This window comes from Centrocercus urophasianus, unplaced genomic scaffold (assembly GCF_019232065.1).
Source record: "Centrocercus urophasianus isolate 14NV4802_14NV808 unplaced genomic scaffold, USGS_Curo_1.0 seq_14, whole genome shotgun sequence".
Classification (NCBI taxonomy): Eukaryota; Metazoa; Chordata; class Aves; order Galliformes; family Phasianidae; genus Centrocercus; species Centrocercus urophasianus.
In genome coordinates this window covers 19,827,700-19,855,343 of record NW_024884586.1, presented here as the reverse complement: position 1 = coordinate 19,855,343, position 27,644 = coordinate 19,827,700, and the positions used below count along the sequence as shown (strand labels likewise).

Here is a 27,644-nt window from a genome sequence, read left to right as displayed (position 1 = left end):
TAGGAGCTGAGCTCCAGAAACACCATTCTTGCATAAGCAAAGCTGCCATTACTGCAGGTACTGCAAGGAGCAGAGACTGTAGAAGCTACTGCAGACACTTAGGTACAAAGGAAGTTCACGCTGCAAATGCCTGCCTGCCTGAACTTCACTGACCCAATGCTCACCTCCCACAGTGTGACAAATTCCAAATGGCTGGTTTCAATTTGCCTTGCCATTGCTAAATCAGGCTGCTCCTATCTCTCTGACACACTGCTAAGCAAATAACCAGATCCTGCTCTATACCATATCTCTGGTCCTCCTGTTCAGTAGGTTGCGGATTAGCTGTTTGGATTAAAATCCCCCCCTCCTCCCTCCCTTTTCCCCCAAGCCCATGCAGAGAGGATTCTTGAAGCCCAAGCCCTGCAATACTGCAAACCTGTCAAATCTAATTCATAACACATGCCTAGCAGTTCTTAGGGGAGAGGAAAGATCTGATACTCTGGCTCCTCACCATCCTCCTGTACAAAGGGACCATTTAATGACTGCACATTAGCAATGTGGACAATTAGCATTCACATGGAAGATAAATGGCAGCATAAATTAAATATCACCAAGTGAAAGAGCAGAGATGCAAGATCTGAGCTCAAGGCTGCAAACAAATAAACAGGCAAAAAGGAACAAACAGCGACTGCGACAGCTAAACCATTTGGGAGAGTTACCTTCCAGCATCTGGGACTTTCCCCAAGGGTGATCTTTACATTCGCATAGCTGTTGCCTGTACCTCACTGGCTCCTGTCTGGTTGTTAACCAGATTCTTTCTGTTTGGGAATCTGGATGTCAGAGGATTCTACCCCACTGGTTTTGTACTTCTGCCTGTTTTGGGATTTGTGCTTTAGCAGATTGCCTCTGCCGCACATGCATTACACAGAAGCTCGGGGGGAACACAAGCCTGAGTAGTTCCTACTCTACCCCATCCTATGCAGCAGAACAAATCTTTCTTTCCATGGGCTAAGTCCTCTGATGCTAACCTTCCCACAGCTTTTCTAGCTCCTCTTTCTGCTAACTGTAACAAATTCTTAAGTACCAGAAGGATAAGGACTGCAACTGTCCTTGACCTCTGTGACAAGCTGAAGGGTAAAACACACTACCCTTCTTTGTCTGAGCATCTGTGCAAAGCCATTATGAATATTAACTCAATAGAGACTTGTGATATGCCTCTCAGGTATATAGCTATAACTAAATATTGCAGGCATTAAAAAATAAAAAAATAAAAAAGCCAACAATTACAAAACTCAGAGATAATGTAAATGTTAAGTAAACAAAAGCTACTGGCAGAACACTGACAGTCTCCAGCCTGCCTAAGCTGTTCTTAGTGCACAGCTAGCTCAAGTCTGTCAAGAGCTGGAAGAGTCAAAATTACCTTTACTATGAACCTACCAAACACATGAATAACTGAAAAGCAGGGCATAAAAGTGACAGAAATACTGAGATTGTCGAATGGGAGTGGCCCTTCAAGCTCACACAGTGGCTAGCAGCAGATGCTTTGGAGGATGGAAACCCCCTCCCCTCCATCCCTGGGGACAATTATCAATTATCTGACTTGAAAGAAAATGTTTTCCTACTTCCATAAGTCTTCCACTTCTTCATAACACATTATAACATGTTTGCTGGATATTTCTTCCCATAAGCATTTTATAGCTTTGTTTGCATTGTTCATTACTCTGAACTAAGATGACACAGTTCACAATGTGATTTAAAAGAATGTCTCAAAAGGGAACAAAAGTAAGTTCACAAATCCCAAGGTAAAAGTAACTATCCCATAGTACTGCACACTGGAAATCTGAGAAACAGCAGCTTAGAGACTTGCCAATCTTATGAAAAATTAGTACATAGCATAGTCTCCTCAATCTCCTGTTCTGTACCTAAGAAACACAGGAAGGATAGACAAATATGTCCATTCAGGCATTAGTTTTCTTTCAGCCTTGCACTGGTGTCAGAAATCTAGGCATGTGACTCATCTCACATTCTAGCACTCCTTGCAGAGGAGAACTGGTATTTTTTCATAGATTTTCCAGAACTGTAACTAAGAAGCATCTTTTGGTAAAGTTGAGTGTGAGGCTTCTGAGGAAGCAATGCAGGGATAAGGAGAACAGAAGCTGTGAATTTCATATAAAAAATCCAAGGCAGGGATAAAGGTGTCTTGCTCAAAGGCAAAACAATGACAGCCCTCTGAAATGGAATGTGCATTTCCTTGACATCCCTACTAACAGCCACTGGGAGGTTGCTTGACAAAGGGTGGGTTGGGCAGCTCTTCTTCCCCCTGCCCCCCCCGCCCCCCTCCCTGACACCTCCTCCCCACAGGAGCAGTAATGGAAAAGTGACTTGCTGCAGAGATAATGGTGGGTTTGAAATGAATTCCTGACTAGCTGAGCCAGCACTGGTGTGAGCTGCGGCTGATTAGCTCCAAGCATCCAGGTACCAATCACTCACAACGGAGCCAGGCAATCAAGCCAGCCTCCACAAAGCAAAGAACAGCTGAAGGCAACATCTCCAAAAAGGATCTCAAAGGTAAAGGGAAAATACTACTCACGTTTGTGGTTTTCATTTCTGTGGACAGGAGAAGAGCGGGTCTCCTGCTCCCGGGCTTCATCACCCTCTTCACTGGCAAGATGAGTATGAGCATAGTGGTAACTCAGTCCAGGCCTGTTCTTGTAACGCTTGCCACAGACTTGGAGGAAAGGCAACAGGAGGGAGGAGAAGAGAGAATGGAAACATCAGGACAACCTGAAACAGTGACAGCATTCTTCAAACAGCACCCCCTCCTCCCCTGGCAGTAGCATCACACATTCCATGTTCCTGCCTGAAATACTCCCAGTGGGTGTCAGTAAAAGGTGACAGACACCAGCTCAGCTGCCCCGCATCCCCAGATAAGCACACCTCCCATGCTGCCAGCAACCCTGCCTGCTGGCCTAAACAAATGAACATCCAGTCTCTGCAGCTCATACAGTCCTAATCCTCTCTACTGAGATTGCTAACAAGATTGCACATAAAATTAAATGAAATGCCCCAGCTCTGATGTTGATGCTAAACAATGCACAGCAAGGGGAACTGGACCAAGAAGAAAGGACATTATTTTCTTGATTATTGATCCCTAGGAAAAGAAAACAAAATTACAAAAGGCTTTATTTTAAAAAACAATAAATAGCTTTGTTCATAATTCCCAGTCAAGACAAGGAGATGGAAGTCCTCCACAGTTTCTTCCTTGAAGAATAGTAGTGATTCTTCCCCATCCAGGTTAACTTCACATTCAGAATCCTAATGAATAGCATAAAATGTGACGTGGAATCCTGCTTCTGAATTTTTGTTTGTTTTAAGACTAAGTCAACAGGCATTAAGAACAAGAATAAACAATTCAGGCTGATGAAAGGTCTACAGAGTGTATAAGCTCAATGCAAGGGCAAACTTCATCATAAAATTCGTTATATACAAATCGAGCTTCTGTAAAGATTTTAATTTGTGTTACCGTTTCTAAAAGTTCTCTCTTTTTATCTTCAAAGCATTCTCTGAATGTCCATTTTCTTTTATGCAGATATTTTATCTATCAAATTGTATTTCATATTGCCACTTCAGAAGACTAGTAAACAAAGGCAGAAGCTTAGTGGCCTTCCTGCAGATTTTTCCTGCTAGTTACGTATTCAGTCACTGTACAGCTTCAGCAGTCTGAAGGATTTCACTCAGGAATAAGTGCTGTGTCCAGTACTCTGCCCACGTAGCATGCTAGGAAGGTGTGCCAGAAGATAAAACAGAACTCAACCTCTAATTCTCTGTCTTTATGTTACGCCTCTTCAAAAGATCTCCAAGGGAAGTCACCATCCAGTCCTAAAATTGTCACTCAACTTGATACCTGAAATGAATCCTGCAATGCATACAGGTACATCCCATTCCATAGACAACTGAGTAATTACATCAATGTCATTAAACTCTAAAAAGAAGCAAACAAACAAGAAAAAAATCATAAAAAGACTCACTGCAATAATTCACACCTAAGTAAAACCTCCATTATTTTACTTTTCTGCTGCTGCTCACAAAAAGCCAGTTGATGTTCCACAGTGTAGAACAAAGGATAGAAATTTGTAAATCAAAGCCTACCATAACAGATTTAATTCTCTGTCTTTTCTAACTTGTTGTTATTATTGTTTCCTTAGGGAAAATACTTTGCTTTATTATAAACATGTGATACAACCCCATGATATGAATAAAATGACTGAACTGAAAGATTAGATACTTTTATTCCAGTTTTCTCCATTCTGCAAGATGGTGATCATGTAGTTATTCCAACAGAAAGAGGTTTTTTTTCCAAATGCAACGCATCCTGAGCAGAGGGGTTTTAAGTCTTTGAATTCCCTTGATTTAGAAATGAAATTTCCTGCAGAAGAGAAACTGGGAAGGATTAAAATGCCCAGATGCATATGTTCATACATTCTTTCAAGCATCTACCCTCATCTGTGCTGCAAACCTAACTGTTTTTTGAACAATTTTTGAACAATTGATTTTTTGAACAACTGGATTGGTATTCAGTGCATGCTGTCGTCAAAACACAAGTTTGGTCTCCCTTCTTCTAGTAGCAGTCACAGAATCATAGAATCACCAAAGTTGGAAAAGACCTGTAACAACATCCATGTCCAACCGTCTACCTAGCACTAAAATTTCCCACTAAACCATGTCCCTCAGTATTTTTCTACTCCATTCTGGAGAGCAGAATTACCTACTGCTCATCCGAAGGCTTACAGAATAAAGGACAAGCAGGGAAACAGCTACTGACAAGGAGTAAAACAACCAGAAGCCCACAGTTCTGTGCAACTTAGCCTCCACTTTTCGAATATTTGGAAAAGTGTAACTCAGAAGTCACCATCAAACCAAAGACAGCTACAAAATTCTCACTGTTTAAATTATTACAGAAGGATAGCTCCATCTAATTAAGCAACTGTAATAGCATTTATTAGAATGGAGAGAGAGATTAACATTCCTAGCAGATTATTGAAGCATTTCACTAAGTATCCTGCTCTAACCACCTTATTTGTGTGTTTGAAGATAGAAGTTAAAAATCATATTTTTGCTATGAATTACTAGTACTGCTCAAAACCTTCCCTGTTTAACTTCTACTCAGAGCACAGACAGATGATCAGTACTGTACTAACAAAGGAGAGGCACCTGGAATCAATAGCTATGTGATATAAACGATCCAGTTATACCTTGTTCTTACTCTGCTTGATCCTGCATTACTACTAATCTAGCTGTAAAAACAGATATCTAAAACCCAGTCCAGTATCCTATTTTCAATTTTGGCTTTTTTTTTTTTTTTTTAATTTTGAATAAAAAATATTTAAATATTTCTAAAAATTCTACCAAGCTTCATTCCATTTAGGCCTACATGAAAACATAGCTACGATTCTAACCCCAATGATTCTAGCAAGATAAGGTGTTATCTTGCAAAAGCAAAGCATCCTTTAATAAAGGTCTCATACAGCTTTCTTCCTCAACGCACAGAAGGAAACTTGCATTCCCTGAAGAAACTCCCAAGGCTGTGGTCTTATCTCCATTCCCAACATGATCCTATAAGGATTTCAGTCAAGAGCTTAAGACGGTATAGGATAGTATAGGAAATCAGATGGGTTTTCAGATTTTCCCTTCTCAAGCAAAAAAAATAATAATAATAAAATAAAACATATATATATATATATATATATATAAACCCAACAGCAAAAATCAGCAAGAATCAATATAAGGTTGTAATAATAGGCTGTAGTAATTCTGCAGCTGGGCCTTTCTCACTGGCAATATTCTTTGAGATAGCTTTCAAGTGTAGCAGAAAGCTGAGACGTTCCTAGCTAAAAAGGAATTTGGAGGAATTTATAACCAACACTGAGGCAAAGGAGTTCTGTTTACACAGTTTCAGAAGATCCTTTGTAGGACCAAAGATTTGCAGCTTCCAGCAGCCCTTTTTTCTGGATGTCTAGACTTTTTCTCCTTTCAAATTCATGTTCTGTCATGGAAAGATTCTAAAACATGAGTCAAAACTACAGGGATTTCCTATTCCCCAGACAGATTAGACTTCTGTAGGGGAAAAAGGTTATCATGATATTAGTCAGGTAAAGGAGTCATTGGCTTCGGTGATAGTTTGAAACCTAAAATAAAAGCTAAGTCTGAGCCTCATGGTTTCTCCAACAGATTGGAATCTTCGCAAATTCTTTACCTCTTATTTTTCAGATAGAGCACATTTTATTAACCTACCATATCACCACTCTAAGAAGCGGTTTCTATAAAAGGGTGATCATTAATGAACACTTAGCTCTTAAATAACTCTTCCCACTACAAAACTGGCTTTTCAAACATTAATTAATCTTTTTCCACATTCCTGAGTGGGAAACACTCATTTCACTTTTAAAACAAGAGAACCAAAGGGGGGTTAAGTGGCTTGCCCACACAGTGATCTTTCGTCATTACCAGGATTAGAATTCATGACTTCCACCACCCAGACCAATGCTCACATCACATCTTTCTCATTCTCTGAGCTGACAAAAGCATAATGGGAACTGGTTCCCCCAGTCAGAAATGTATGCTAGTGATTATGTTCTAACACTACGCAGCTCATACATAGTAACTGAGAGTGTGCCTTTCATAAGCATTGCTGGGTGGCCTTGCCTTTCTTTCAGTGGCTTTGACTGTTTTGTCTTTAATTTTCCATGCTGCGTAGGCTCATCATCCTTGCATGTGGCGGATTTCATCCTGAATCTCAACACCGGGAAGTTGACTTCAGCTTTAATTAGGTAGCCGAGCCCAATGAAAACAGCAGGAATTTGTAGAACATAACCCACTCCAGTTCCTCCTGCATTCAGAGGATGTATTTTCTACAACCTGATGTGAATGCCATCTTAGAAACAAGCTGAGAAAGTAAGCACTAACATGGCAGTGCAGATCAAACAGCACTGATGAGGAAGATTTTATTAGGTTACCAAACACTCTCCTATGAAGGACTTTACGTTCCTTCCAAGACTGAAATGAAGAAATTACACAACTGTGTTACAAAGAAAAAAAAACATAATTTGCAGACAGTTTAATCACAAGCATTGAATACTTCATAAAAGAGAGTTCTGTTCTAAGTTCTGGCCTGTAACAACCTGTAACTCCTTGGATAAACAAATTTTTTATCTGTTTATGCTTCTCTATGAGTAAAATTAATCTAAAATACTTCCCCTGCTTTAAAAGAAGGTTTAAAATCTATGACTTAAAAGATTTCCTAATCAAATATTTAATAGCTGTGTTGCTGTCATTTTGAAATTGTTACACATTTGGTCCTTGGCAGGCTGTGAGCTATGTTCCAGCCAGCTCTCCACATACATTTTGCACAATCTGTCACCAGTATGACACAGAAGGAAACAATCCATGTTTTTAGTGAAAACAGGAAATTGAGGGAGTATGAGCGGTTTTTTTTCGTTTCTCTTTTTTTTTTACTGAATCTAGCTCCTTCATTGTCTTTGCTTTTCTCCTTTGCCTTCTGTTCTTTATTCTCAACTGAGTTGTGTCAAATACTGAACTTAAGGCAATTGCTAGCAGATAGCCATTCCTTAAAACCAGCTTCCTGTCCCACCATTCTGTCCACTCCAAACAAAACCCATTCCCTGTTTTGCACTGGTTTGGTGATATAATTTTCACTGTAACAGCTATGTCGGCTCTCTGCATATCTAGAGATCTCCAATGTTAACACAATGTACTTTGATCTCCACCAACGGAAAGGCATTATGTTTGTACCTCTTTGATCAGCACTGTCGTGCTACACACCTCTTCTACCAGTTATTTAGGGGATTTTCTGAGGGTAGTAAATAATCTTTGTTTCTGTGTCCCCACAGGGACGAGTCCCAGAAACTATCTTCCATATTAAGATCACAGATATGCTGAGCTCCAAAGCAATAAACATACAGGTCAACAATGCCTGTATCGAGCATTATATACTTCCACATTTCATAAATAAATTGCTAGCAGAAACAAAGCAAAAAGCAGATACACTGTGGGAGCAGAATCAATTGTTACAGTCAATTCTATTCCCCTCTTCCCATGTGTCCCACTCAAGACTTCTTTCCTGTCTGATGTTGGATTTTTTAGTGTTAATTTTGTCAGTGAATGCAAAGTACAGCAGCTATGTTGGGAGAGTTGCTTGTTGGGTTCATCTGAATAGCCATCTTATTCTAGATCTTACTGCTTATTAACTACTTAGAGATTCACTAGAAAGGATAATACCAAGAGATGATTTAGGGCTTACTCTGCTAAAGTTTAAAAGGGAGCTGAAGTCATGATGGAGATTTATAAGAAGCATGTAAAAGCATAATGCTAAAATCAAAGCATTTTCAAATAAGCTTGTCATCGTGGTATTTAACTGAAGGTCTGTTCTAAGAACCAGCAGTAGCTGTGCTTGACTCATTCATAGTATCAGTGAGAATTCAGACAACAGGTTAAGTCTCAGAAAACATAAAATCAGCCTACATCATGATTTATCTTGCAAGTCTTTGGTATCACAGAGAATCAATGAGTTAACTTTAAAAAGAGTACAGTAGAATCAAGTCCACTTCAAGGAAAGAAGAAAGAAGGAGAGTGAAGTCATTAAAGTAATTACTAGAGGAGTCACTTTGTGATCATATACACAAAAATAGTTCCTAAAGAATAGGCCTCAAAGAATTACATTTGGCAAGTAATGCTATAATGCTAGAACAACATAACAATTAACTTTTTTAAAAGAACCTTAAAGAGAGAGATCCTTAATTCCCATTGAAACTCAGCAGAATTCCAGCATTTGTTGGCAGAACCTGTGATACCTTTAATGAAGAAAGGATATGGAGAAGAAAAAAATAATCTTAAAGCTTGGAATTTCAATATCTTGCCAGCTGATGAACTTGCAAAAAAATCATGGGACTGTTTCAAATTCTAATGATTTGAATGTACAGTCAAACATTTTCATAAACAAAAACATGTTCTAATTATTATTAGCTCATCATCAAGTTCAAAGTGTTCACCAAGAGACCAAGCTTTATATGATCTACAGGCACAATACAAGCAGATAGGCGCTTAGTGGTATATTTACAGAAAACATTTTAAGAGCCTACCTCCGGTGGAAATCAGCGAGAACTAGGAGCCTAATCTTTTGAAAACTTCACAAGGCACTTTTCTGCATCTTCAAGTACCTGAAAGAGTCCATTTGGGGCCCAATGCTTGCCTCTATTTTTACAATTAATTTGGAGGGTGGAATAGAGAATGAAAGAATCAAACATGCAGAGAACTGATTCTTGGAGAAAATCTCGGAATAGTAATTAAAAATATATCACGCAAGCTTTATCAATCAAAAATTATTTCAAACAGTAAAATAATTAGTAAATATTAATATGACATCTAGTAAAACATCAGTAAAACATGGTATAAACAGGAGAGGGCAGTATAATGAGGAAACTAAAGATGACAGATATTCAGACTCAGTAGGAGTAGGTGGATCAGCAAAGGAACAAGAAGTTATAGCAACAGGCCTATTAAATATGAGCTCATACGGTGGACATAGGTGAAAACTCTGCCACTGAAACATGAAAGCGTAGCACTGGAGATGAGTGTCCTGCATTGCAAATGGGTTTACTAAATAAGCTAAAAGATCAGCCATCTCTGTATCTCTCTTAGATATCTAACAGAGCAACTGGCACAAATCCAAGTTCTATAGGTAAATATAAGTGACACGTAAATGTATCAGTCATTTATCTTTCTTCTGAGCTGCTTCATACTCAGAACCGCACCTTCTACTTAGTTTTGGCTTTGAAGATCTTTCAGTGAAAAGAAACAAGTTTATTAAAAGATCTGTAGAAAAAATGGCTGAAAGAAGCCACACTAACTGTTTTCAGACATAGCAAGGAGATAGCAGAGAAAACTCACTTTAAGTATCTAGAGAAACCTGAAACTAAAATGTTTTTGACAAAAGAACCAGCTTCGACAAAAGATTGTAGGGATCTGTGTCTCTAGATATATGTAAGGTTGCATTAGTCACTGATCCAGCAGAGATCATAAGAAGGTTTCAGTCAATTCTCATTTTTGGACAAGGGATGGATGTGAATGCATATCGCAGCCTCGGAGGAACTATAAAGATTATCATACAAACATAAGTTGTTACTCTACAATTATAGTATGTACAGAAATAAAACTAAAAGGAGACAAGGATATAAAGGTAAAAGGAACAAAAGAGAAAGAAGCAACATCTTTTAGAGACGGGTAGGGAAATTTTCCACAGATAGAGTGAGAGAAAACAAAGGTGGAAGTAATTATGTGTGTCCGTAAGTCACAGTAGGGAAATGAAATGAAAGCAGGCAAGGGAGAAAATGAGAAGAATGAAAGCAGGCAAATGAGGATGGCAGCAGGAAAGTTGGTAACTTCTGGAGATTCAGCACAAACTAAGTAGCATAGCTGAAGGAAGTAGACATCCAGAGTCATGAAGATTAGTGCTACAACTGACTGCAACTTTTAAACCAGAAAACAAATTTCCAGGTAGAACTTCAGATATACTCCCCATCCCCCCCCCCCCAAAAGAAAACACATAACACTCAATATGAAAATAGTAAAATGATTTTCTAAGACTAAAAGACTTGGCGGAATGATGGTTCCCCAGTATATCATTTGGCAACCACACAAAATCAATTCTTGTTGCATATGTAGGTATGTAACATTCATTCATGCTCTTCCTCCTTTAAAATCCTGTGCCCAGTTTATCTCGAACAGCTGTGGCAGAGTATCTTCAACATCTCTGGACTGACACCACAGATCTTGCTTTGTTCCTCAAGCCTGCTTTTCACTGTCCATTCAAGCATCTGCTCTGTCTTTTACCCAAGTATTCAGGCTACATTTGGGTCTGCTATGATACAGCAGCTGATCATTCTGCTGTGGTACCATTTCCTGCCTATACCCATCTCACACCAGGTATTTCTGCCACTTCTATTATCCAAGCTTTTTTTCTTAAGACTGGTCAAGGCACAACACTGTCCAGTGCAGGTGGTGAAAATCTGGCCAACTAGTTCACCACTTGCCATTTTAATAAAATAAAGAATGTCATGATTATGTTAGCAGCTTTGAATGACCAGATATTTCATTCTGAACTTCTGATACAGTAAATATTCAGTAAAATTAACTGAAGTTTAATTCCACAAAGCAAGCAAACAACTAAACAGAGGTTCCACCTTTTCTTAAGAACATCAGATGACACAAAAAAAAATTTGAGAGCTTTGAAAAGATCCCTCAGTACAGAGGTTCCAAATTTCCAGTCAGCTTTAATACTGAGATATGTGTTCATTTTTGTGTCTAGCTGAATGCTTCTTCCAACAACAGTAGGCCATTTCAGAAGTAACACTGCAGTCTTACATACAAAGGGCAATGTTAGCTGGATGCAGTTCTTGCATCATTTTACTGATACAGACTAGGTGTTCCACAAAATCTTTCCATTCCTGGAGAAACTTAGTGATATACACTTACTTCCTACAAATACAAACACACAAGTATGCAAAAATGTGCATTTTTGTGGTCATACACTGAAATACCAAAAATAATTTGATTTAGATGCGCTTATACCTTCTTCTTGGTGAGCACATTCCAAATTCAAATATCAGAACACAGACAAAAAAAAGCAACCTGGAGGAAAGTTAAAGAATACAGAGAAAAAGTAATGACTGCCCATTATGGTAATTACTCATATCAATAACGTGACTGAAGGAATAATGTTCTCCCAAACAGGAAGCAAATTAATTATTTATTGCCTGTATGTTTCCACATAAAACTAACATATCTATCCAAAACATCTCTCCATGGAGAACTGCAAACTGAATCTAAACTATCACGATCACACAGAGATTTATCTATAAACATATTTAGCAGATTATTTCAAAGAAAAAAAATTGATTAAGGAAATCATTTATTGGTGCAGTGATCACCCAAGCAGGAAAGAAGTCTCAAATTGACAAGCCAATTACTCACATTGAATTATATGTAACAGTTCTACAGAAAGTAAGCAAACAAAGTATTCCATTTCAGGATGATGGTACTGCAATTGCAACAGTTCTTCTGCTGGACAATCAGGTAAGGGTTCTGCTAACACATAACCCTATTCTCAGCTATCTACAGTGGAAAATGAAGTAGTTACTGTACAAAATCTGGATTCTAGAATTCCTTATGACTCACCCTCTGACTACACGTTTCTTAAAAATGAAAAGCATCAGCCAAACGAAATAGGAAAGTTTAAACTTCCAAAACCAAGAAAATTTATGCTTCAAAACGTAAGCCAAGGCAAAATTCCGTCAGTACAATGATGTACCAAAACAGAGACTTCAGCTCAGATTTCTGCCGCCTGCTTTGGAATCTTAGATTTTTATCTACTTAGTGCAAATCACTACTGCGCATGTTGTGAGTTCTCTCCAAAAGCAGAACAAGATCAGACAGTAAAGAGACATTACGCTTGGAACAACTGCACTATTGACAAGTGTCCTTGGATTTAGAGGGATTTTCCAGAAAAGTGGTGAAGATAGTTCTGTACACCAGCAGAAGAAAGCTGTGGAAATCAACAAGATACAGAGTGGCCTCCTAGATAATCCTTTGGAGACAGAGTGTAGTTCTTCCAACAAGCAAGAGCAGCTATTTAACTACAGTAGAAATCTCTCAGCCCTTCAAACTGTAAAGAGCTCTTCTTCTTCAGTTCAGACACTTGCATTTATGTGAAAGTCTCTCCCCTTCTACTCATTCCCAGTAGCTCTAAGAATATTCACCTTGCTGAAGCAATATACCCAACATGTTCATCACTGTACTATGCAGTCACTTGGTCTCACTATGAAAGATTATTTGACCACATGGAATATAGTTTTCATTTTCAATGCATGCCCATGTTTCTTCATATTTTTAAAATAAGCAGAAAACATTCAGAGACTGACATAGTAGTGGTAAGTCTTTTAAGGTCAGTATCACTGCAAGGTAGTTAAACAGTAGAGATAGGGGCGTTCTAATTTTCCTCAAAACCATCAATCACTTTTAGGTCAAAAAAGTTAAGACTTCCTGTTATTCTCCTACTTCTATTAATTTTTGTTATGCTGCCGTTGCCTTGTATGATAGAAGGCACTCTAGTACAAATTTTTACTGCACATACGCTCTTATCAAGCCTTAAGATGAGAAATCTTGAAAGCACATGGGTAAGGCAAGTGCCCCTCGCACAAATTACATAGTGAAGCAAAAAAGAATGTAACAAGAAGAAAGGCACCATGGCCCAGATAATAAAAAAATATATATTGTGTACCAAATATTGGGCTCCTTCTTCATATATAGGACTCTATTATCTTTTTAAGTTTGGGCAATGCCTTAATTCACCTGCAGTCCCATTGAAAGACATCAAACAGCATGGTTATATTGAAAGGGAATATGTATCAAATCAGAGCATTCTAATTCTGTTTCTTTCTTAGGAGGGCTCAACTCCTGATGATGCCACTGGAGTCTTTTCTAAATAAGGGATGCAAATAAGACCTTCAAAATTTAGCCCAGTGAGATTTCCAAAGGAGTGAAGGGAATCACCAAGTATGTAAAGCGATACAGGGGTGAAATACCTTTGTCAGAGATTTTTGGGTTATGCTTTTGTTTGTAACTATCTGGAACAGAGAAAGAAATAGAGGGTGAATCTTACACAGGGGGAAGGAAAAAAGCCTAGAAGTCAGAAAAAGAGAAGGAGAAAGAGAAAGAAAATAGAAGAGATGATTTATTATAGCACAAAGGGAAGTGGATTCTTGCTGAGGACTTTATTTCCTTCGTGCAAAAAAAAACCACACTAAGAGCAGCAGCAGTAGCTGGTGGCAAACATGCAAGTCAGAGAGCAGCAGAATACTTTGCTGGAAAAGAAAAGATGAACCCAGAGTGCACCAAGCTGGCAGGACCAGGCTGGAAGCGGAGTCAGCTGTCTAGGTGCTACTTACTGTCACAAACATAGGGTTTGTCATGATCATCCTGGGAGGCAGCATCATTTCGTCTCCTGCCACCTCCAGATCCCCGAGCCTGCAAGAACAAGAGGAATGTTAACATTATTCTCCTGCCCCTCAATTCTCCTGGTGCCCCTCACCCTCCTATAAAAAATGTGCAGCATAAACTAAACAAACCCTCAGCTTCCATAAAGGTTTATCAAGGGTGGGTTTGACCCTTCCACTCCTAAGATATGCACTATGTTAATAGACCTTGTAATGCAGCAGAGATCCTCTCCACAGATAACCCAAACTGTTCATCCTTAGCAGCAGGTCACTGTCAGAACGTATTCAGATAAGTATTGTTACGCTTCCATTTTTTAAAAAGTTCAAATACTTTTCTTACTGAATATGAATTTATGAATAGATGAACTGGTGGTAAAGGATAAACATAACTTTCAAACTAACCAGAAAACAGGCCTCAAATAAAGCAGAGGTAAAATTACCTCCTTTAATATTTTCAGAGGTGGTGAGGAGTTGCTTTGCTTGGTTTCCTAGCTGTAAAACACTGTTTCGAAAGGGTCTTCTAACTGGCACAAAGATACTGTCGCTAACTATAACACTGAGTCAGCTAGTGGAAAAGATTAGGTAAATGGCTACCTGCAAGAGCAAAGAATTGGAATTACCCAGAAAGGTCTCTTTGCAGTTCTGTGTTCCTAAAACATAGCCAGTTGACAGCCCTGGAAACTGAAAACCTTGGTTTCTCCACAGCACACACTGTTCTGTCCTGAGCTCTAGGGTTAAGAATGAAATCCAGCACCAAAGCCACTTCTTCCTAACCCTTCTCAGCTGAGATGCCAACAAGGGGACGGTTCATATCTGGTCAAAGGGAATAGTTTTGATGTGCAACTGGAAACTGAGACAAGGCCTTAAATTGTTTAACGTTAATGTTCTGTCTGCAGATAACAATAATTTAAGACTTGATCTTTGTGTGAAGAAGTGATCTGCAGGTGGATGGCTAGGTTGTAAACTATGAAATACTGTCAGCCAATCTGTTCCTAGTTAAAAGCAACAAAATGGTTTTTGCTGCTCCTCTTACTAAATTGTTGATGTCTCTCATCCTAGACAAGGCCAGCTGACTCAAATCCTTCAAGCTTTTGCATGTGAAAACAAGAAAGCTTCATCAAGTAAAGCCAGAGAAGACGTAGAAATCCTGAGAATATTTGTTCCCTAGATCCTAAGCAGTCATGTAATCACTGTCCTTCTTCTATGGATTTGAGACTGAACTTGCACTGTCTGAGAAGCACAAAGGAAGTTTTACAGTAGCCTTGCCACAGTCTATCAAAACAGGGATTTAGAAAAACGTCACATATTATTTCCTTGGGATTTCTCAGGTCTCTTTACACAGTCCTGAAGGAAAGACGTGGATTCGCAGGTCTCTGGATGGGGTATGTACTATTAGGCATGACAAGTATAGCTCTGCCTTCTGCAAGGAACTCTGTGCAGATCAACACACGTGCAAAGTGAGATTTGTAAGGGTGAACTGAAAAGCAGTTTTGCCCTGGAAAAGGACTCAAACAACATTGTTTGGTGGAAGCTACTTCACTGACCATATCACATTAAAAATCAGTTTACTAGCCTACAATATTTTTCTCTTTGACTGTCAGCTTTGTAAATCCCCTCTGGGCTACGAAATCAATCCAAGGCAAGTTTCTTTCTTCAATCACTACTACAAAATGTGCTGCAAGCTGAATTTAGGTCTCTGGCAGCTCCTGTACAACCCTCAGCTCATCAGAGAGCCTTCAAAGACACATCTGATTGTCTCTTAATAAATATTTCTTTTGGTACCTGGATTAGGATCCAATTTCCCTATCCTACCAGGCTGCATTGGCTTTTCAGGGCTGTGAATAAACTGTAAAGCCTGTTCTGTTGTTGTTGTTATTAGTCAGTAGTTTTGATTCTACATGCTGAGAATAGGTCTGTTGAGTAAAGACATTTCATTTTTACATTGACACCTTTCAGAATAGGATGACAATTTAACGTTTGTTGCTCCGAGTTTCACTAGTCCTGCAGCCAGCCATTCCCCTTCCAACAGTTCTCCGCAGAAATGTAAGGGTACAGCATTCATGTCATGACTGCATGTCAGGTGTACTTTTTCATGCACTGTACACATAGGGAGATTTTTCAAGTCAATGATTTTCACTGGGAGCTTGATTCCTAAACACATTCAGTGTCTTTGAAAAAGTTCTAGGGGTATTCAGCTGAGGAGCTTGCAGTCTCTATAGGTGCAGTTGCATTCCTCTCCTGTCTCCTTGCAAAATGTCCTTCCTAGCTCCTACAACATTTTTCCTGTCTATCACAGATACTAAAAAGCTCCTTCTGAAAATCCATTCCTTCAGTCTTCAGTGTCCTTCCTAGCAGTCCTGTGATGTCAGGGCCAGTTTTGAGGGGGTAGCAAACTTAGCAGCTGCACCAGAAGCTCTCAACTGAGTGCCACGTGCTTGCTGTGAGCACTCTGGTCTGTTGAATTCAGTCACCCATGATTGCCTTCATCTTTCTGACAGGATAGAGCACAAGTGATGAGACATGTGAGGCCTGGGAGCCATGGCAGAGCAGCCTTGAAGCAGTCCTCAAGCAGCCGGAGAAGGTAGCCAGAGGGACAGATGGAGGAATAAAGGATTAAAAATAAAATCATGCTGTAGGAAAAGGAAGGGCCAATGGAATGTCCAAAGCAGTAGATCTGCCGTATTAACCCTTTATCAATGCTGCCAGCCCTCACTCCTTCTCTGAATTCCCAAAGGCCACACTCTGCAGGATCTAGTTTCCTACAGACATCCTTCCCCTCTTCTATTCTCTAAAAATACCCTGACCGCCTCCTTCCCAGAAACAAAGTGCTGACCAAGTTTCATACCCCCTAATTTCAAATCCTCGGTGCCGATTCCCTACACTGGGTCAGGCTAACATTTGAAAAGGGTTGCTTGAAAAGTAACAGAATAGTCGTGAACAGATGTAATCCAGGCTTCAGTTCAGGCTTACCAGTTTTCAACAGCTAGGAATCTGGTCCTAATTTTGAAATCCTAATTCATACCACATTTTACTTTGGCTATTGATGCCATCAAATAAAAACAAAAATTGCTCAAAATATTTGGCACTCTTCAAACTCCTCTTTTTTTGCACCAAGTGAAGCCAGGGCACTAGCAGAGCAGGAGTTAGCAACAGAAAAGACAGGAGATTCTGCTGTTCTTGTTCCTAATAGGGAGCCAGTTCCAGGGCAGAAATAAATTGTACATGTATGCTTTAAAATGAATAGGACACTTACTCTCCAACTCCTTTCTCTAATGCAGGAGAAAGAAAGTAACAGATATTCTCAATCAATTTCCTGAACAGGGGAGTAGAACTTTGCACATAATAACTTCAGAACTGTGTTTGTGTAGGCCTGAAATATGCATACAGTTAACTCCCTTCTCTGGAGTAGGCTTTTATAGCTGTTTGCTCCCCTTCACTTACCCTAATCCGCATGCGCAATTTATGTGAGAGCAGCTTATTAGAAAATACTTGTTAGCCTCGAATACTTGTTGATAGCTACAGTCAAGCTTGTGTGCGTTATCAATTCTAACTCCTCATTTGGGTTACTGGTTCATACAAATTTTCTGAAACTTACATTTTTCTGGAAAATTTTTTTCCAGGTGGGGGTCTTTGGCTAAGAAAGAAAGAAAGAAAGAAACTGGTTCAGGTGATTTTGAGAATAAGGAAGGTGAAATATATACTTATCCAGTTAATAAAGTGCTTTGATCTTATATTAAAGAATTTAAGCTCCAAAATAAAGAGGAGCAGAAAACTGAAACAATACAACAACAGAAGAAACCAAAAGAGAGGGTTTGATGCATAAGCACATTGTAAGTATTCAGTGTGGTTTCATGTCCCTCTCTTACTCAAAAGCTATTATATCCTGCTTATTTGGTCTAAAATGTGGCCCTTCTTGCTTGACTTCTGCAAACACATCAAAAGGTACTTCTAGAGCTCCTGTGCCCCTGCAGCATCTAATGGAACCAAGGAGAGATGAAAATGCTTGAAACTTCTGAGAATTATGTTCATTTTATTCAGATGCCTAGCTTCAGGGGCCACAATTAAAAATGCTGATTCCAAGTTTTAAAACATTAGCTTTATTACTTAACTGGCGCCCTGCTGAAATTGTGAAAAGATGTCTTAGGTAAGAGAAGGGACGCAGACTCCCCTAAGGATAATATTGCCCATTTTAAGCAAATGGAAGATTTGCCAAAGGGTTCAAGAGGGCCAAAATGTCAACCACAAAGCACTACCTTGGAGAAAGCTTCAAAACATATGAATGCAGTTCAAGTTACTTTTATTAATAGGTTGGGTTTTTTTTTGGTGTCACGATTGAATGTATCAATTTTTTTTTCATTAGTAAATGCTGTTTTAGAATAAGAGCATTGTAATAGCAGGATGTCAACATAATAATTATAGTAACATATTTATAATTTTTATGTATAAGTAATTCATCCCAAGTTTTTACTCTTAGTGTAGTCTCTTCACATTATAATTTGCAAAAAGTAAAGTAAAAAAAATATCTGACTGTATCACTGAAAATTACCTACATGCATATACAACACATGTTAAAAATATACACCAGAAAGCAGAAGCTTGCTTCCTTCCTTTCTGTTTGATTGCACCTACCCGTCCTCTTGGCCTGTTCTTTCGTTTTGGAATATCTTCTTCCAAATCCTCTTCTTCATTCACTTCATCTGCGTTTTCATCGTTTTCTAAAACCCTCTGTGGTTGAACAATAAATAGGAACGGTTAGAAGAAAAGATGGCACATACAAACAACTACTGCTCTTTACCATAGAGACTGCAGGTTATTAAATTACACTTGATTAATGATATAATGCTAAATAAGATTCCAGAATCCGTATTTCTTTCTGCTAAAGCAAAATCTGCTTTCCCTTTCACCCTTAGTTCTTCAAGGAGTTCTTATTAAAAAACGCTACTGGTATCAGTCAAGGAAGGAAAAGAAGGGTTATGCAACATATGAATACTGAAGAAGTGCAGGCCTCATTGAAGCTGATGAGAACAATAGTTACTTCAATTAATTATTTAATAGGAATAATAATGAAAACTACAATAGCAATTCATCATCTCACATAACAGTGTCAGGGAATTTCAACTTGACCTTTTGAAACACAACCTCAACAGAATGAAATCCAGGACAAAACATGTACAAACTGGACACAGCACAGATGATGGCAAGATAAACCATCACAACACTAATGTGGAAAGCTGCTGGGATCCCCCTCAATCTCTGGCATCCCTGTTGCAAATAAAGATAGGAGCTGGAGGTACTCTTGCCATTCATTATGTGGGTACTATGACATCATTCACCTAAACTACAACGTTTTCAGATTCAAATACATGACTTTAAACTGATGGGACAGCTTTTCTTTAACCTTTTACTATTTTTGTCACTTCCACATAATTTCTAGTTAAGAGCTGTTTGAGAGCCAACATAGGGAGAGCGTAGAAGCAAATCACAGTGGATTTGTTTTCTTCCTACACATCTCAAGCACTGAATTGTGAATTTGGGGGAAAGACTATAAGAGAAACTTAAAGAAAAAGCCTGTGCTTGGAAGTCCGGCTGTACAACTTTATACTTATTTTATCAGCTAGATTTTTAAGACTGTTATAGGACAGTGCCTTTTTTTAAATGACAAATAGTTCTTTGAACACAGTAGAGGATCAACTCTTCATCTGGTTTCTTCTTTTACTTCTAAATCTCAGGAAGCTATTAATAAGATTAGATCATCATGAAATCTAACTTCCCATAGTACTTGACTGCTAAACATTAGAAGGTGGAAAAGCTGAACAAGATCCAGTTCTATATATATAAAATATTTCTTTAAAATTCACGCAATTACATATAACTTGGTCTTAGTTAACTACAGCACTTGGAAAATGTTGTGCATGAAAAGGCTAGTGCTATGTAAGAAAATATGCAAACTTACTGATATGAATCTATATTTTCACTGCGCTTCATGTCTCAAATTATCTCAAAAACAAAAAAAGAGAAGGCTGACACTATATTGTATATGGGGCAAGAAGGAGCTAGCTTATACTAATAACACTACACAAGTGAAGAGGAATGCTACAAACCACTTTCTTCATTTCAAATTCCAGTATCAATTTAAGACATGGAGAGTAAGTAACCATGTGCAAATTTGATGACACTGCCAGGATAATCACTTGAATTCCCAGCAGAAAGGGTTTAGCCTTTCTGACACATGGTTAAAAGGTTATTCTAAGTCTTCTCCAGTAAATGATACAGACTCACATTCAATACTAATTCATGGCAGGACAAAATCCTCCACTCTGTAATGTACCAGCTGTACATAAGACGCTTCCTCTTTGATGGTGTTCCTTTATCTGTGCTACTGGGAGACCTAATTTTGCTGCCATTACATGTTCAGTTGAACACTGGCAAATAGATCGGTAGGACTGATCTCTAAATAATATATATTTGAAGCCTGCACATTTCTGTTTTATTTGGCATGGGTCTGCCTACTCTAATTTTTACTAGTTTTATGTATAGATGCAACATCTTGTATCTCAGCCAAAATGATCAAGATAGACATATTTCTAATGATTCTCCCTAAACATCACTAGTAGAGATTCATAGTGCAATGGTGTTTTACCATCACCAAATATTTGCTGCTGTTCCCATAGGAGAAGCCTGCTTTCCTAGCAATTTAAAATGCCTATGTGAAGGAAGAGACCCTTACGAACCCTTTACGTTTCCTTCTGTGACAGACCAACAAATGTGTTTCTACTTTTTTATATTGTTAAAGGATGAAATGGAATCTTGACAAATCTGATCATAATGCAATCATAATGCATGTAAAGAGGCAATGTTTTTCATTGCTAATAATAACTGAGATAATTAACATTAGAATGTATTTAATTATTTGTTTTTTGGGGTTTTTTTGTTTTGTTTTGTTTTTTAAAGAGTCAACTGCTGCAAGTACAACTTCAAACCAATGTTAAAAACTCATTCTAAATCTGAGACACTAAAATTTGATTTACGGTTGGGACCCATCTCCACCTGTTCATTCTTTATGCAATTGTCTCCTACTGTTGTAAATTGCAACACATAAGCTGAGCAGAACACAGCCAAGTGACTGAGATGTCTGTGACAGAAGAAGAGAGTGAGATCCTCAGTTCATTTTGAGCATCACAGTGTAGCACAATGGTTTTATAACATTTTGACAGTAGAATGACACAACTATCAACAGATGAACTATTCTGCAAGAGAACAAAATCTGCTATGCTTAGAGACAAATCATAAAAATCAGCACTGCTGTCAGTGCAGAAGTATCTCCTTTACCTGGATTTCTTGTATAGGGTCTTCCTCTTTAGTGTCCATCTTTTTCTCTATTCCCTCTCCACGCAGCAAGGCTTCCAGTGTTGTACTTTCTGATGTGAAGCCATCTTTTTTCAGAGGCAGATCAACTTCTGAAAAACAAAAAAGACCAACTTCATGTATCTCCCCAAGCAGCTCACAAGTAGAAGGACAGAGCCAACAAGAAAACTAACAAACCCTCCAGCTTGCTTCTATCTTGAAGGAAAGTTCTCCAGATCTCTAAGGATTCCCTTAAAGGATTTGTTTCTATCTTGCTGAAAATCTGATATTTTTTTGAAGAGCTGCGTTTGCTTACAGGACAAGAGGGCCAGACATAATACATCAAGAGGAAATAAAAGGAGGGAAAAAAATTCTCTTTCCTAATGTAAACTTCCTATGTTTCAATTGAAGAACAAAACCAAGTCTTTCCAAGACACTGAAATAACAAATACGAAGATCTGATCTTTTGAAGTGAAGAAATAGTTCCATGCAATTTAGCTTCTGGCAGAGTTGATACGGAACATCTACAAGCAGCATTTTCTTACAGAAGGGCTCGTTCCCCACACAGGGAAGTGGAATATGTGGGGCCAATTCAAAAACAAACAAAACAACCAAAAGGAATTTTTGCCTTGAATCTTCATTGAATATTGACTCCCATTTTTCACTAGATAAAATCTTCAGTTTGTTCTAAATGGGACTGTACAAAGAAGAACCACCAGCAAACAGTTACAAGCACAGAATCTAGTTCATGGAGCTGGATGAACCTCAGCCACGGCATTAAGAACTGATGGGTGGCTCAGGGGCACGCCTGAGGCATGGGACTTCAAATGATAAAAAGGGTTCATGAGGAAGCTTGATGCAACTTGCCATGCAAGTGAAGGTACAGAGCATAAATCCCCTTCAAAATTCTGTCACTAGATTATGAGACAGTGCAGCAGACAGGCAAATATAGCATATTAATTTTAGCAAGATGTTAAAATACGCCCAGGAAAGAGTTACATTTTCCTTGCAGATCTTGGCCTCTACCCTACTTGTGTAGGTGTTCATTCAGAGCAATCCTATGGCAGGAAGACATCCTGAATGCCTCTTTACCTGACAGTGTCAAAGCATGGATTTTTCAAGTGCTCCCTCCCTTCTAAAATTAATTCCTTCCTCTTAGCCACTATATTTACCAAGCAATAATGTATAGAATTGATGCTTACAAAACAGCATCTGGTGTCCCGATTTCACAGTACTGTTTACTTTTCATCTTATAGGACTGTATTATGTTTCCCGATCTGCTTGAGGCTGGCCTGCTTTTCTATCACCACAAGTTGTAAACTCTGTAGGACATAAATTTATGTGTTTATGAAACTCCAAATCACTCCTGCAATCCAAATAATGAATGAACACTTCCACCTGAGACAGTAAATTATAATCTGTTTCCTGGGGGCAATTGTGTCCCAGGAATATGTCTGCTCATTACGTGAAAAGCTCTAAGCCAGTAAACTACTTGGGGTCCCTCATCAGTGCTTCCAGAACATGCTTGCTCAAGTTTTCTGAAGTGAGAGAATACTGTTCAGCCAATAACCACAGAAAATCCAGCAAAAATTCCAGCAAAAATTCCAGCAAAAGCTATTCTATTCATGGAGGGAGAGGCTGAGTACAAACCATGCAGAAAATTCAAACCATTGGGATTTTCAGAGGAAACTCCCAGGACAGCCCACACAATGGGAGGGGATCAATAGAAATGACTCCTTCTCATCACAAGGCGGCCTATTTAATCAAGCCTCTGTTTTTAGCATGAAGCTCTGCAGACCCTCTATACCCTACTATGCCACCTTCTCCAACTTTTCCCTTATTGGGGCTAGAGAAAAGACAAGTCAATGGAGAATCACAAAGATCAAAATTCCATCTATAAACTCCTGCTACTTCTCTCTGGATGCTAAATCCAAACATTTCAATAGAAAGAAAGCACTTCAAATTTGATTTATGTGCAAGTCACAACACATGAACCTCAAATCACTAAGGAACCTCCACAATCATCTCTGGCCATGGGCTAGGCTGCTTTCAACATTGTGCACTTAGGTGCAAAAGGGCACTTGTTTTGCATTGGGAACTTTCCAGTACTGCAAAATCCAACGGATAATCATATTTTCAGAAAGACAAGAAGCTTCAAGCAAGCTCAAGGGTAGCAGTAACAAACGTGTCTTCACTGTGACAAGCTATGCCCATCTCTCATAAACCCAGAAAACAAATGCATTAGTAAAGGGAATGAGCAATAAAGAGAGGGGAGAAGTAAAACATTTATGAAAGTAAAACTACTTCCTGTTTGTTCCAGAAATATTGAACACTCATGGGAAAAAGTAGGTTTTAAGGTCAAAAAAGGGCAACTGTTTTTAAAAAGCATGTTTATTTAGTGTGGCTCTGCTACTTTCCAGCATCATCACTCCAGGAAGATTTTCATCCAGAAGTCTCAGAGCATTTTCCAATTATTAAATTTAACATCCCATTGACAAGGTAGTGTAAGGTAGTATTTTCATACCCAGTTTATTGATGGAGAGATTCAGTATCCAAAAACTAAATGGCAAGGAAGAAATCTTGGGAAAAGAAACTCAGGACAGTTGCTTCCTACCTACCCATTCAGCTAACAGCTATTCAATTTTTTTTTATTTCCTTCTCTGCCAGTAGCTTCTATGGGCCATTTTCATTCCTAAGCAGCTCTAGAAAGTGGGAAATGGCAGACTGCCTTACCTGGAGTGTAAAGTTTACAGCTTAAGAACCTATGAAGGTCCACAGACATCTTTGTAATGAATTCTGTTTCTGTAATGAATTCAGTCTTTCCTGGAAGATGGCTAGTCTCTAAAGGGAGACAGTAATGAAGTCAGGAAAATATATTTCCAAAACATTTATTGAATCCTCAGAGATAAAAGTGTCCAAAAATCTAAAAGATGGTTCAGTTAACCTAGACAAATAGTTCAACACTATCTAATAGGTCTGACCTGAGGGATAAATGCAGTATCACTTCCAGTTATCCTACATCTAGCTCCTTTGGAAATACACAGAATAGCCCATCCTTTTCTGAATTTTGATGCACTTTTGTCCTCAATGCCTTCCTACCAGAGTGAATTCAGCAATTGAACTATGGTTTGAAAGAGGTAGTATTTCACTTTATTTATGGTCTCTCCCTTTGTTCTTGCTATAAGATAGGGAAAATAGAAGTTCCTGGCCAAACTTTTTTTTCTGTCCACTTCACAGAATCACAGAAACACCAAGGTTGGAAAGGATCTACAAGATCATCCAGTCCAACCATCCACCTATCACCAATAGTTCTCACTAAATCATGTCCCTCAACACAGCATCCAAAACATCCACTTCTTTCCTTTCAAAGACAGTCACAATCTTTTCTATTACCCTGTCGTGAGAGTTTTTCTGTGACTCTGTCATGTCAGAACTTTCTGAACTTCCTCTCATTCTTCAAAAATCCCATCAAGATGAACCAGTATCACACCTAACATATTCAGATGAAGCTACATCCTCTACTTGAACAAATGGATTGAACTGTTCTTTACAGTGTCCACAGCATTCTCTCCCAGGCAGTGCCCGCTGCCTCAACAGTGCAGGGCTCCATGATAGGCAGAATTAACAATCTTGTAACAGGGACAAGAACTTCCAGCAGATGAGACTTCAAACGCAAATGAAAATGTCCAACCCCTGCCCATTCTCAAAGGACATTCAGATCCCCACTAAGAGGCCCTCACACAGGATGCCTCCCCTGGCCACAATTGATCCAGATAACTTTGCACTACGTGCAAATTTTTGTATCTAAATGCTCAATCTCTCTCTCTCCAAGTGTTTCATTTCTACATTTCACAACACTGGAACAAACACCAAACCTTGATGCACCGACTGTTAGCTTTTTTCTTTTTTGTGTGTGAAATTCTTTGTTTCATATTTTATTCTAAAAGTTTTGATCTGAGACAATGCACTGTTTATTTTTGAAGAAGACCAAAGGTCTTCAGAAAGTCCAAGTAAATTGTCAACCTCCTTATCCCCTAATCCTTTACATATCATGTGGAGAATTTTAAGAGTGGTGAGATATGATTTTCCTTTGGGAGAAAAAAAAGTCAGTCAGAACCTCCTATATCATCATTTCCCAGGTGCCTCACTGCTTACACCTAATTACTGTTTCAATCAATTTCTCCAGTGTTCATGTAGAATTTATGGCTCTTTAAATTCTTGAATCACATCCAAATCCTGTTTAAATACAGGTAATAACATTTGCTACTTACTAATTGTTCTAAATTCTTTCTGTTGTAACTCCTAGTTTTTATCACAAGCTCTTCTTCAGACATAGCAATTTCATAGAACAAGTAATAACTACTAGTAAAAGCCATATAACTAAAAGCTTACTCTTTTTTAATATAACAATTTTAAGACAGTTTGTAGTTAAGTTACCTTTTGATTAGTATTGCAAATACAATAGCATCTGCTTAGTAGGAGATGCACGGAATAGCACACATTGAAAGCCAGAACTAAGCAAAATAGAAGAGTAAATCAAAATTCATCAATGAAAACAAAAATGTCATTTAAAACTTCTTCCTGTTTAAATAAACCATTGGTGTCACAGCTAAATGTGCATATAGCACAATGCAAATACGCATGTCTACCGATAATTAAAATGTATGTTTCTTAACTTGGCAGAGTCCTTTCCATGGTGATTAAATTAACATGGTCATTTTTGCTTACCAGCCCAGTGCAACAACCTCTCTATTTATCAAGATCAATAGTCTGCAATGGTAGAATCTGAGCAAGCACCCATGCCAGCACCATTCCAATATCTGTTTTCTATGGAGATGCCATGTCCAAAAGAATCACATTTCCACAAATCCTACAAAATGGTGGGCTTTTTCAAGTTCCGATTCACCAAAATAGCAGTACATGACTGTCCTTACACGTATTACATTTGGTTTAAGATGCATTAGAGGTAAGCAACTTCTCAGTGTCTCTTTGAAAAATAAATTAAAAACAATCATTCCTTTTTCTATACAGCATAATGTATTTGTTTTACAATGGATCATTTCCATCTCCACAGTAGCAGCTGCCACCCAAGCCATCATCTCTGTGCACTCCTAAGCAGCTCCATTTCCAGTTCTAATTGGGAACAGAGATACTTATTGGGTGAGTTCCAGCATGATCTATCATGCCAGAGACAGCTACTATGCAAACCAAAGCAATCCAGCTTCCAAAAACCCTCTTAGACAAACACTGACTTTGCACATAGATTTTTTCGTGTGTTTGTTTCTTGGTGCTGTTTTTTTGGAACATAAAAAGTGCCAGAGGAAACAATATATTAGGAGTCCGTGAAGTGCTGTTTAAGATGGATAAATCCAAAGATATTACCTTAAGAACCACTGGCTCTTTAAAATCACATAGGTGGTCTAAAAAACCACCTAATTCACAGCAAACAGAACTACTGCTGAGCAAATGCAGCCACTAAGCTCATTAAGAGGATGTGGCAGGATGTGTTTGAAAGTGCAGCGCAGTGGCTCAGCAAGCAATTAAATCCCATGACAGTTTAAAATGAGAATCTATCAGTGTCATAAGAGTGTGAAGCCTCAGCATCTCCGCTGTTCCCACCCCCAGCATTTTATTTATGATGGTGTAGTGGGAACATGGGAAGTCAAAAAGATTATAATGAAATATGCCATATAAAAACCAGATTAAGCCTGCTCTTCTTTTGGGAAATATGCAGAGAGAGAAGCTGTCTGTTAGCTGTCGAGTTTGCAAAAGATACCATCTTTTGGGATGGTGCTCTCTGCCAGCAGACAGAGTGCCCCAGGGGAAATGGTGGTGAAAAACCCAGACTAGCAGCATCCATCCATCCATCATATGTTCATCTCCACATCTCCGAGGCACAAATACAGCGTTAGAGTGCAAAGGGTGGGGGCAGGGAGGACGGAATCCCTTAAGAGAGAATGAGGAGACAATGCTTACATTGAATAGCTGGATTTTGCAGCTTTTCTGTACGGGCACTACCAGACTCTCCTCAGCATGTTTGTTTGCTTGCTTGGCCAGTACAGTGATTTGTTGCTGTCCTTGGAATGGATGCTTTGAAAGCAGCGACCAGAACTAGGTATACACTAAAGATAGGGCTCTGCAAGCGCTGCCCTTAAGCATGCCTCTGCCAGCACAGCACAGTACTGATCTCCATTCCTCCTACAGATCTCCAAAACTCTACTTTCACTGCACCATTACCTGCTAGCCCAGGGGCAA

The 27,644-nt window shown here is 38.8% G+C and overlaps 1 protein-coding gene across 5 annotated transcripts in view; it reads right to left on the bottom strand.

The window, feature by feature from the left end:
- DPF3 (double PHD fingers 3) overlaps positions 1-27,644 on the bottom strand; it is a 159,587-nt gene that overhangs the window by 40,853 nt on the left and 91,090 nt on the right. For 3 of the 5 annotated variants that reach the window (XM_042814597.1, XM_042814601.1, XM_042814599.1), the window contains 5 exons: positions 21,375-21,502; positions 18,675-18,770; positions 17,641-17,679; positions 13,998-14,076; positions 2,570-2,707 (listed from right to left, as the gene is read on the bottom strand). In XM_042814597.1, the coding sequence (XP_042670531.1) occupies positions 2,570-2,707; positions 13,998-14,076; positions 17,641-17,679; positions 18,675-18,770; positions 21,375-21,502 (480 nt within the window). The remainder of the gene's footprint in view (positions 1-2,569; positions 2,708-13,997; positions 14,077-17,640; positions 17,680-18,674; positions 18,771-21,374; positions 21,503-27,644) is intronic. The other 2 variants (XM_042814598.1, XM_042814600.1) reach the window with 1 other exon arrangement.